At 39.6% G+C, this 12,053-nt stretch overlaps 1 protein-coding gene across 1 annotated transcript in view; it reads left to right on the forward strand.

Moving 5' to 3' along the window:
• Positions 1-1,988: 1,988 nt before the first annotated feature.
• p3h2 (prolyl 3-hydroxylase 2) overlaps positions 1,989-12,053 on the forward strand; it is a 100,278-nt gene continuing 90,213 nt past the window's right edge. Inside the window, exon 1 of the mRNA XM_051947474.1 lies at positions 1,989-2,609. Coding sequence (XP_051803434.1) covers positions 2,193-2,609 — 417 coding nt within the window. The 5' untranslated portion in view covers positions 1,989-2,192. The remainder of the gene's footprint in view (positions 2,610-12,053) is intronic.

The raw sequence follows: 12,053 nt of genomic DNA on the forward strand, positions 1-12,053 counted from the left end.
TTCTCTATGAAGCTGCTCCGAGTTACAGTGAGATAAATTCTAAGTGTACAGGTGTAGAGACTGAATTCAGTGCTGACCTTAAATTAGAAGAGTCTGGATTATTATTTGAAAAATAAATAAATAAACAATCAGACACTAATTTGACAAAGGCACACAGCAAGCTTCCACCATGTCTGTTTTCTAAAACTACAAAAATCAAGATTCCCTGGTGAGTTTGAGCTGTTTAACAATGCATCCTGGGAAATTGTGTATCTGATAAACTTCATTTAATGAGTTGAATGAATTCTCAGCTGCTTATTTATCTAAGTCATCATTTAAAGTCAAAATGGCTCAAATTTTGACGTGACCTAAGAAAAAGGCAGCAGGAAATTAGCAAAACTCAAAATTACATTTAGCAACCTAGAAAAAAAAGTTGATTTGACCAAGTTCTTTTAGTGCAGTGAGGAGTGAAGTGTCTGCATTTTCCTGAACAGGAAGTATTTCATGACGTGTAAACATCCTCAACACATTATTATTTACTTTTACTTTTAAAACTGTGCACAGCAGTAAGTGCAGAGGTGGAAAAACAGCAGCTTCTGGTCCAAATCTGACCCTTTAACAAAACCACCACCAACAACAAAAACTAATGAGAAAGTCTAAACTGTTTAATTTGCATCAAAACTTTTAAATACATTTCTTTAAGTAGGTGATAAAGTGAAAACAGTTTGTCTTTAAATGCCTAAAAATATTGCAACATCCAATAATGATAAATAGTCTTGATTTCACATGAAAAAATGTTAGCATGCTGATTTGTTTCTTCTTCTCCTGTAGATTATTTTTCATTCAGTCATATTTAATGAGACACAACCTTCAAACTGTTTTATTCTTAAATAAGATTTAAAACTGCTCAAGAAGAAAACTGTCAAACACACATCATCTTATGGCACAAGTGAAGCCTACCTGTTTCCCTGCGATGAGATTAAGGTCCTACATTTTGTGAAAATCGTTATTTATTACCCAGAATTCAGCAGCATTTAAAAAAAAGTTTTTGCTGTGTTATGGTAAGTATTTCCACATGTTGCTTGCTTCCAGCCAAAAATTACAAATAAATTTCATGTTTTTGCTGCCCTCTAGTTGTGGAATCTGCTTGAAGCTTTAAAGTTTTGAGTTTTGTGAATATTTAGATCTCGTTTGAGCTCTCTTCCCTCTTTATTTGAATTGTTGAAACAGGAATAAAAGATTCAAACAATCCAACACAAATCCAGGTAAAATCAGTAGGTGATGTTTATGATGTTTTACGCAGCGTTTTTTCCTGCTTGACTCTTCACCTGAGACCTCTGGAGTCTCACAGCAGCACAACAGGCTGATGTGGAGTTCTTAAAATTTAGATTCACGCATTCTGAATAAATATAGTGCACAGTGAAAATTTTTTGAAAGAGTAAAATTGCTCTTTAGTTGAAACACCTGCAGAGGGAGACAATCTCCACTGAGAGGAGAGTAAGCTTCTGTCTCAGACTCTGAACGCACGTTTTTCTTCTGTTCACAACAGAAGTTTCCAGAATACAAGAGGAGACAGAGAGTATGTGTGCGTGAAAAGCTTTTATAATTCATTAAAGGGGGTTAAAACACAGAACTATTTCAGTGTGAGAGCAAAAATAATCGCTTTTACGCACAGGTTAAAGCGTAAAAGTGGTGCGTAAAAGTTGTGCGTCAATCTCTTGGAAATCGAGGCTTTATTGATTAAAGAATGTTTTGTGTATTTCAGATGGTTAGAAAAAGTGGCATAAGTGCACCTTTAAAGCATTTTTGAAGTCAGTTTCCTCAAGTCTGAGAAGGAATCCACATTTCTCCGTTTCAAGTTTTCCTCAGATCTTTATCACCTCGTTTGAAAGGCGCATTTAAACTCATCCTCTCATGTGATAATAAAGCGAAGAGAAGTGTTGCTTGTGTTTGTGCCCACCCACCCTGAAGGACCCCCCACCCACCCCCACGGGCTGCTCCTGAGGAGACCCAGCCGTGATTGTGTTCTGGCCATTCATCTCCTGGAGGGGCGGAGTTAGCGCAGCCGGAGAGGGTCAGAACAAAATGTGTGTCCCCGTTAGACCAGCACTCTGTCCCCGCTCCGTCCCGACTCTCTCCGCTGGGAGCCCTTAAATGGACAGTAACCGGAGCTGCTCGCTGTGACCCACCGGCCGCCCGAACCGAGCCCGAGGATGGATGGAAACTCGCCACCGGCTGCTGTCTGGTGCGTTGTCCTGCTGTGCACCGCGCTCTCCTCCTCCGCCGCCTTCCTAGAGCCCTACGACCTCCTGTATGACACCGCGGTCCGAGCCTTCTACAGCAGCGACTATGACGGCGTGGTGCGCTTCATGGAGGCGGCGCTCAGCAGCCACAGAGAGGTCCGGCGCACCAAGGTCCGGTGCCGGCTGAGGTGCCAGGACCAGCATCCGTTTGAGGAGACCTTCTCGGACCTGCGCTTCTTCGACGTGGTGCTGCGCAGAGCGGCGTGCATGGACCGATGCATCGAAGAGAAACTGGGCGCGCAGTCGGTTCACAAAGTCAGCGAGGATGTAGTCCAGGACTTCAACAGGAGGATCCCGTACAACTACCTGCAGCTGGCCTACCAGAAGGTAAGGAGGCGCACAGGGGGGTCATGAATCGGGGCTTTTGTCGTCCTCGCAGCGGGGAGTTTGTTCCGCTTTACCTGCTGCATTCCGGCTCAGCTGCTCCTGCTGCCCGGCAACGTGATGCGGAGCGATAAGAGCCGCGCAGCAGGTCACAGGAGGGTTTCTGAGCCGCTGCTTGGGTCACCGGCCTACTGCTGAGCAACACAAACACATGCAGGGATCATAAATCTGTCGATCCTCAGCCATCCAGGTCACAGCGAGCCTGAAGCTTTTCATGCAAGAGGCTCCTTCAGGTTGAACTGATGGGATTTATGTAGAGGTTCACAGATATGGAACGTTCAGGGTTCAGAAAACTGCAGGAAAGAAGAGAAATCTACTGAAAGACATTTTTTTTGGCAGGGTGTTTAACGGATGAATCCTATTTAACACATTTTAGAGACAAAAGTGCTTCAAAACACAAAGAAGAGCCGCAACCACCAAAAACAAAACCTGTCAACATGAATCCTTACAGTGGAAATGTTTAAATCTACGGTAGCATCAGTCAGTTTGGTTTGGTGGAACCCAGTTTTTGATGCAGAGACAACTTTTCTGTATTTTTTTAATGTCTAAATTTAAACATTTACAAGGCAGGAGGACAAATGAACCTCCTTCCTTAATAGTTCCCGCTTTAGTTTGTGTTTTGTGGTGGTCTGGATTAATACACGGACGTAAAAATGGATGTAAATTTAAAATATTCTCTCGATCTTGACAAGGTTTTTTGATCATAAAGTAAAATACTATATTGTTAAGTGCCAGATACACTGTGATCTGTAATGTGACAAACTGAGGCGTAATATTGCACTTATTTTTCTCAAGAAGTTTCAGGTTGTTCATGATGTTTTGTAAATGTAAACATCGTAAACCTAGAATTGTGTAAGTCTCCCTAATGCCGCTTAAAAAAGCCCTAACCTGACAGACTATGGGATATGTAGCATCTGGCACCAGGAAAGTAGATGCTCTGGGTCGTGTAAGTTGCAGGATTGCTCAGTCAGACTCGTGTTTGGTCAGATTCTGGGGAGTTTTGAGGTTGGATCAGTGATTTGGGCTCTTGGTCATGTTCCTCTAACTTTTCCTGAGCAGCTTTTGAAGTCTGAAGATGTGCATTGTCTTTTGCTTTGCAGCTAGAAGGTTTATGTCCGACCTTCCTGGGATCTTTCTGCATGGAGTTTCCATGTTCTCCCTGTGCATTTGTGGGTTTTCTCCAGGTGCTCCAGTTTCCTCCCACAGTCCAGAAACATGCTGAGGTTAATTGATGACTCTAAATTGCTCATAGGTGTGAATGTGATTGTTTGTCTTTATGTGTAGCCCTGGGATAGATTGTTACCTGTCCAGGTGTCCCCAGTCTTCACCTTTAGTCAGCCGGGATAGACTCCAGCCCCCCATGACCCTAATGAGGATTAAGAGGTGTATAGGTGATGGATGGATGGAAAAGTGCATCATCCTGCTGGGGAAGCTTGGTCTGCAGCACTGTTCATCTGGATGTCATGTCAAAGTACATCTAAACCAGGGGTGTCAAACATGCGGCCTGCGGGCCAAAAGCGGCCTTCCAGAGAGTCCAATCTGACTTTGCAAAGTGTAAAAATTACAGACATTTGTAAATTTGTAAAACTGTAAATTTTAAATAGTTTCTAGCTCTTGACAAGCTGTGTTGATCATGAAGTGAAAAACTATATTGTTCACTTCCAGACACTCTGGGATCTGTAATGTGTAAATGATAAAATGATATTGCTTAAAATTGCACTTATTTTTGTTCAAATATTTCAGGTTGTTCATAATGTTTTGTAAAAAGATGGTTCATTAAATGTGGACATTTTCAAAATGTACTTTTTTCACTAAAAGGGAAAATTGGTTATTTCTAGGTTATTCTGCTGTGATTTTACTGGTCACTTGAGTTAAAATTGGACTGAATGTGGAACTAAAATGAGCGTGACACCCTGGTCTAATGTGTTTCATGAACTAGTGCAGATTAGTGATGTTGGAGTACAATCACATGGATTTTATGTAAACACATGCTTTTCAGAGTATTTTAAAAGTCCTGACTGCAGCAGCTCTAACAGTGTGACGTGATGTGAACTACACGTGTCTGAACATGCTATTAGATTTAGGCCCTGTCATTTCACTGTCAATACGCTGAACAGTTTCAAAAACGATCGCCGTAAAGACGAAGGCGTCTCAGAAAATGTATGCGACTACACGAATGCACTCGATACGCATGGAAACGCTTAGCCTAGCTTAGCTAGACTGTATTCCCGTTACAAGGGATATACGGGAATACGGTCTAGCCCTCCTCCATTGACACATTTTGACAGGTTGTCAAGCTCCGAGCAGATCAGACCGAACCAATCAGAGCACCAGAGGCGGGAGTTAACGATGCGTCATCTTCAGGGCCGAGTTGGCGACCGCAACAGAGCGAGGTTTCTCTCGTGCGCTTTCCTCTGTTTTGCACGGGCTGAATTTGTCCTTAAAACCAACAAGAAGCAGCTCTTAAAGCTTTTCTTTTTAAAAAGGATGTATTTTTAATTCCGGCAGGCTGTACGATAGAATGCGTAATGCTGCCCTCCACTGTTGAAAGGGAGAGCTTAGATTTTCCTCAGGACCCCTGTACGGCGAAGGAAGCTGTTAAAACTACAAAACATCATGGCGGAAAGGCAATTGTTAGGTCGCTTAGTGATTGCGTCACACATGTGTTACGCTGATTGGCTCTCTCCAATTCAAGCTGTGATCAGTAGTCCCGCCTCTGGGCTAGATTTGATTCAATGGAGCAGTTCCAGACTGACTTTATGTGTATTTGTAATACACAATATAAAGGCTGTCTGGTTCTCAGGCAAGAAAACGCTGTAAAACACATGCCAGACCTCTAGGGGCGCTGTAACGATATGACAGAGACACGCGCAAACAGAAGAAAAAAATGTGGGAATGCGCACTTGTGGCAAAAGTTGTAAACAGAGAGCTTCATCAGCACATTTGCGACACTGTACGCCGCCATTGTTGTTGTCGTGGCAGCGTGTGGCGCATGCGTGTCAATGAAGATACGAAACTATGACACAAGCGTTTCTGAAAAGCAGCGGATCGCCCGTACACACAGCTGCGTAAACGGCGTTTCAAAATCTTTCCACTCTGGAACCCGTTTTCAAAAATGATCCTTTACAGACCCCCAAAACGCCGTCTTCGTGTGGATGATACGCAGATTCGGCAAGAAACTCGTTTCGTCTTCGTGTGGACGGGGCTTAACTTCACAGCAGCTTTGACTCTGCGCATGCTTGTGCACTTGTTTCATTCCTTTTGTGTTCAGCAGCTTCTCTTTATGTGGTTCCTCTCAGTGCAGTGTTATTTCTGAACAAATGTTTGTGGCTTCTTTCTTTTTCTTTCTCTGCTGTGCTTCATTACTCATCTCCAGTGGTGGGAACATGCTCAGTAAAACCACTTGAAAATGTGCTCATCATGTTGTTATTGCACTTCAATCTGTGAAAATCAACAAAAACACTTGTTCTATTTAAAAATAATTCAGTAGGGCTGTAAGATATTGAGCTTGAAAGTCAAGAAATGTGAGCTATTTACGAATATAGGAGTTAATTCAACTTAGAATTAATAGTTAAAGTAGTTCCTTTAACTTTATATCTTAAATTAAATCATTGAAAACTGTTTTTAGTGATGACAAGAAGAAATTTCAACCTAAATCTGAGTTTAGACAACATAAAATGACTAGAAGTTGATAAAAGTTGTAAACTGTAAGAAGTTGTAACTAGAAGTGGTAAAAAATCAAAATAAAATGCGTTTGAACCAACTCTGATTGTTTCAGTTCCCTTTAATATCTAGTTGTGCAAACATAATAATCAAAGTTGTCTCAAATAAGCATCGTTTACAGAATTAACCTGAGATTTATATTTTTCAGGAATATCTTAGTTGAAATGTGAAGTTTATTAAGTAGTTTTAACTGTTTAATCTACTTACCCAACTTATGTTATATGAAATTAATTCAGAATACTCTTTTTAACCTAATTTCAATTCTAATTGTGCCTTCTAGAGTCCATTAACAGCTACAGAAGGCTCAGTCATGGTGGCCCGTTGTTAGTTAAACCCCGTAATGTAGAATATATTCTACAAACTGCACTTATTAGATATTTTTCATGATTTGCTCCACATTTCCACTGCAACTCTTCCCGTGAGGTTCATTTTCTGGCTGCTGATGAGTGCAAATCGTGGGAACAATCCACAGGGAAGATAAATTAGGAGATCTGGGAACAAAGTCTAATTCAGCCCGTGTGATGCATTCGTCCCTCAGGGGAAGTAGATGTGACTCTAAGAATAGTTCCTGTGGGTTTTCTGACATTGCTGCAGGTTTTTGTTGTCGCATGTTTTAGTGTGGAAGGATAAAAAAACAAAAAAACAAAACAGGAACTGGCTTCATGTCCACCAAGCAGCTGGTGTCAGATCAAAGAACTTCATAAACAGTTCATTCAACATGCAGACATGCTACACGGAGCGTGACGGCAGCCTTTAAACGGAAGAAAAAAACCTGTAAACAAACGGTGGAAATCTGGCAGCAAGACGCCAGAAAATGTGTTAAAGAATGGAGGAAATCTGTAACATTCAAAAGCAGTAAAAATGGTGAAAATAACAGCAAAAGTTAGTAAAAATAATAATATTTTTAATGAATTTAAATATATTAAAACTTGAAATTTAAAAAAAATCTACAGATTTTTGATATGGACAATATTTAAAGTTGCCAGTGTTTTCTTAATATAGACTTTTTATTTCTTTCAAATAAAAGAAAATATTATTTTTAAATTATTAGATTTTTGTATATTTAAACACAATAAAAGTAGCACTTTGTTCTGACTGTAAAATTGCACTAAAATCTGTGAAAATACAATTTTGGATGAGGGCATTTTTTACATTTTCGGACAGTTTTTTGTTGGTTTGTGTGTTGTTTTTGCAGTCACCATGTAAATTAATACATTGATTTAACAAAACAGGTAGATTGTAATTTTTTCTAATTTATAAACCATAAAAAAAATGTAGAATTTTGCAATCAAATGTTGTGAAAGAATGATTTAACATTTGTGCACGCACACTTTTTTATGTGGAAGATAATTACAGTTTTGCCACTAAATTTCTTTTATTTATTAATAATTTTTTATAGTTATCATGTATATCAATACATTCTCTGTGATTTTAATATTTATTATCTATTTTATTTATTTAACAGTTAAATTAGTGTCTGTGAAAATACAGACTTTTCTGATGTTTCATGACAGTTTTGACCTGATTTTATACGATTAACATGTACAGTGGGTACGGAAAGTATTCAGATCATTTGAAATTTTTCACTCTGTGTCATTGCAGCCATTTGCCAAAATCAAAAAAGTTCATTTTATTTCTCATTAATGTACACTCAGCACCCCATCTTGACAGAAAAAAACAGAAATGTAGAAATTTTTGCAAATTTATTAAAAAAGAAAAACTGAAATATCACATGGTCAGAAGTATTCAGACCCTGTGCTCAGTATTGAGTAGAAGCACCCTTTTCAGCTAGTACAGCCATGAGTCTTCTTGGGAATGACGCAACAAGTTTTTCACACCTGGATGTGGGGATCCTCTGCCATTCTTCCTTGCAGATCCTCTCCAGTTCTGTCAGGTTGGATGGTGAACGTTGGTGGACAGACATTTTGAGGTCTCTCCAGAGATGCTCAATTGGGTTTAGGTCAGGGCTCTGGCTGGGCCAGTCAAGAACGGTCACAGAGTTGTTCTGAAGCCACTCCTTTGTTATTTTAGCTGTGTGCTTAGGGTCATTGTCCTGTTGAAAGGTGAACCTTCGGCCCAGTCTGAGGTCCTGAGCACTCTGGAAGAGGTTTTCCTCCAGGATATCTCTGTACTTGGCCGCATTCATCCTTCCTTCAATTGCAACCAGTCGTCCTGTCCCTGCAGCTGAAAAACCCCCCCACAACATGATGCTCCCACCACCATGTTTCACTGTAGGGATTGTATTGGGCAGGTGATGAGCAGTACCTGCTTTTCTCCACACATACCGCTTAGAATTAACACCAAAAAGTTCGATCTTGGTCTCATCAGACCAGAGAATCTTATTTCTCATAGTCTGGGAGTCCTTCATGTGTTTTTTGTCAAACTCTATGCGGGCTTTCATGTGTCTTGCACTGAGGAGAGGCTTCCGTCGGGCCACTCTGCCATAAAGCCCCGACTGGTGGAGGGCTGCAGTGATAGTTGACTTTGTGGAACTTTCTCCTATCTCCCGACTGCATCTCTGGAGCTCAGCCACAGTGATCTTTGGGTTCTTCTTTACCTCTCTCACCAAGGCTCTTCTCCCACCATTGCTCAGTTTTCCTGGACGGCCAGGTCTAGGAAGAGTTGTGGTCGTCCCAAACTTCTTCCATTTGAGGATTATAGAGGCCACTGTGCTCTGAGGAACCTTGAGTGCTGCAGGAATTCTTTTGTAACCTTGGCCAGATCTGTGCCTTGCCACAATTCTGTCTCTGAGCTCCTTGGGCAGTTCCTTCGATGAATGTCGCTGCAAAGGGTCTGAATACGTCTGACCATGTGATATTTCAATTTTTCTTTTTTAATACATTTGCAAAAATTTCTACATTTCTTTTTTTTTCTGTCAAGATGGGGTGCTGAGTGTACATTAATGAGAAATAAAATGAACTTTTTTGATTTTGGCAAATGGCTGCAATGACACAGAGAGTGAAAAATTTCAAGGAGTCTGAATACTTTCTGTACCCACTGTAAATTTGTATTTTTTTTCCTGCGATTTTACTTGATAGTATTTGTAATTTTACAAAACATAAAAAAATCTCTAAAATACCAGCATTTTTTTAAAGATAATTACAGTTATAACTAGTATTTTTTTTAATCATGCAAAGGATTAATTAATGCCTTCTCTGTGATTGTACTATTTATTATCTGTAATTGAGCAAAACAGGAAAAGCAAAATATATATTTTTTATTTCAAAACTTTATTCTAAATAATGTTTCTTTTAATAAGAACAAATATCTGTCAAATAATCATTATTTTTTTGCTTCTTTCAAACCATAATAAATAGTGTATTTTTTTTTCAACACTGTAAAAGAACAAATTACCATCTGTGTAAATACTGATTTTTTTCTTTAGCTTTCATAAGAATTTTAGCTGTTTTTTTTCTCAGATTGACATGGAAATTCTTTATGTAATTTTGCAAAACATAAAACATCTCTAAATAACCAGTAATTTTTAAAGACAGTTGCAGTTAAAAACAGTTCATATTTTACATTTGAAGAGTTCATTTGCAAAAACAGGTAACTCCGTTTTCAGAAAACTCATTTTATTGTTTATTTGAGATAATAATAATAATAACACTAATCATTTATTTTTTCTGTCTTTTGTCATGTATTTTTCTACTGAGTCAAATCCACTCAACTTCAGTTTGATTGATATTATCTCAAGTAAACAATAAAAAAAAGTTTTCTGAAAATTTATCAAAACGGAGTTATCTGTTTTTGCAAATGAACTCTTCATTTCTGCATCAGTCTCATCACCTCAGTCAGCTCGAAGACACTTCAGAGTTTGTAGTTTCAGTGATTTACAGCTCCTAAAGGATTAGCTCTGGCAGTAGATGGATCTCATTAAGCCTCCAGGGACGTTTTAACCCAGTTGGAGCTCGGCTGAGCTGCTGGCATCGACCTCCTCCTCACATCTACCTGAGAGCCGGTGGGCTTCCTGCTGACTCCACACGTCTGAGTGATGACGTTCAGCCTCCAGCTCTGGTAGGAAGTCTTCAGTCCTGCTGCCGTCTGCGGCTACAACGCTTCCTCCGCTTCCTCTGAATCAGCAGAAAAACACAGAGAGCTCAGATGACGACCCATAAAGTCCCCGCTGCTGTCTAGACAGGTTTCACACACAGCTGTAAAAATATGACTCAGCGTTTGAGCTATGATTTCTCTAACATCTGTCTGGAGATAAAAACTGAATCTCTGAGCTTCGTCAGCGCTGACGTCTTCACGAAGGGAGTTGATCCCGGTGAGGAGAAGCTGCTACCTGATGCTGAATGTGTGCATGTGTGCAGGCGCCCTCACATGTGAGCCGGTTTGGGGTTACGTGGTCGCATTTGTGAAAATAAATAACATTCCTGCAGTATTTAACATTCCATCATCACACACCCTCCCGACACATAATGCTGCCATTGGGCCTGTTGAAGAGGCTCCACAGTCGCCAACTGTTCGGTCCCATCGTTTAGACGGACAAATATTTTATTTTCCTGTTGTGGCCTGTTTGCTTTGCTGAAAAAAGAAAGACACGCCACCTTTAGCGGGTTTTAAAGGGGGACTTTTGTAGCTGCTGCTGCCTCCAGTGATCCTCCACAGGTCTGCAGAGCCATCAAAGACCTGAACGTCCTTCAGAGGAGCGAAGAGATCGAAGCTTTAATCTGAATCTGACAGACTGCCTGCTGGTCTAGGAAGGGATTCTCCACTTTACTTTTCAAGACTAACTTTTTAATTCATATCTGTTTATTTCATTTGTTAAAAAGTGAATGAATATTACATACAAATCACGACACAAATACTGAAAAAGGTGATTGTTTAAGCTTTAGTCACTGTTGTCATTATCTTAGTACTTCACAAAATGGACTATTAGATCAATGAAGTCTAGAAGAAGTTCCCATCTAACTCCCTCAGATTCAGGTGATTTTTTACACACAATAATTTCAATATATCTAATAAAGCCATGCAAAGTTTTGTCTTCATACTATGAATATTTTTTCAGAGTTATGGGTCCTAGGAGTACATAGAGGTGGGCCGAAATTTAGAATTTTCTTTAACTTTTCCATTATTTCTTCACCTCATAACTTTGTACACAACTACAGCAGATGAACAGGAAATTTTCAGAGCTGAAATAAAAATTGAGTTCTCCTAAAAACGGCAACCAAATCTGTTTTATATCCACTCTGATGTCACAATCTAAAATTTTGTCTATTTCTTTTTTAACCACGAAGAGACTCAAAATCACCACAACAATAGACACAAATACTCCAAAGACTCAAAATCACCTGTACGAGGTCTGAAATAACCACCAAAAAATGCAAAATTACCACAAAAAGACACAATATTTCAACAAAAAATACAATATCACCACAAAAAGAAGCAAAATCAACACAAAAACAGGCAAAATTACCCTATAGGCTAAAAAATGCTTAAAAAAAAAGATGCAATATCACCACAAAATGGCCAGAATTACCAAAGAAAGGGTCCAAATTGACACAAGAAGGGCGAGGCTTCGTTTTACTTCCACTCCAGGTGTCACAATCTGAAGACTAAATCTGTTTTTGTTCAATTTTTTGATAACCAACTTTGGTGCATCCCATAATATAGATGACCATAGCTTCAGCAGCAAAACTGCAGCATTTTAATGTCTAT

This window comes from Acanthochromis polyacanthus, chromosome 4 (assembly GCF_021347895.1).
Source record: "Acanthochromis polyacanthus isolate Apoly-LR-REF ecotype Palm Island chromosome 4, KAUST_Apoly_ChrSc, whole genome shotgun sequence".
Classification (NCBI taxonomy): domain Eukaryota; kingdom Metazoa; phylum Chordata; class Actinopteri; family Pomacentridae; genus Acanthochromis; species Acanthochromis polyacanthus.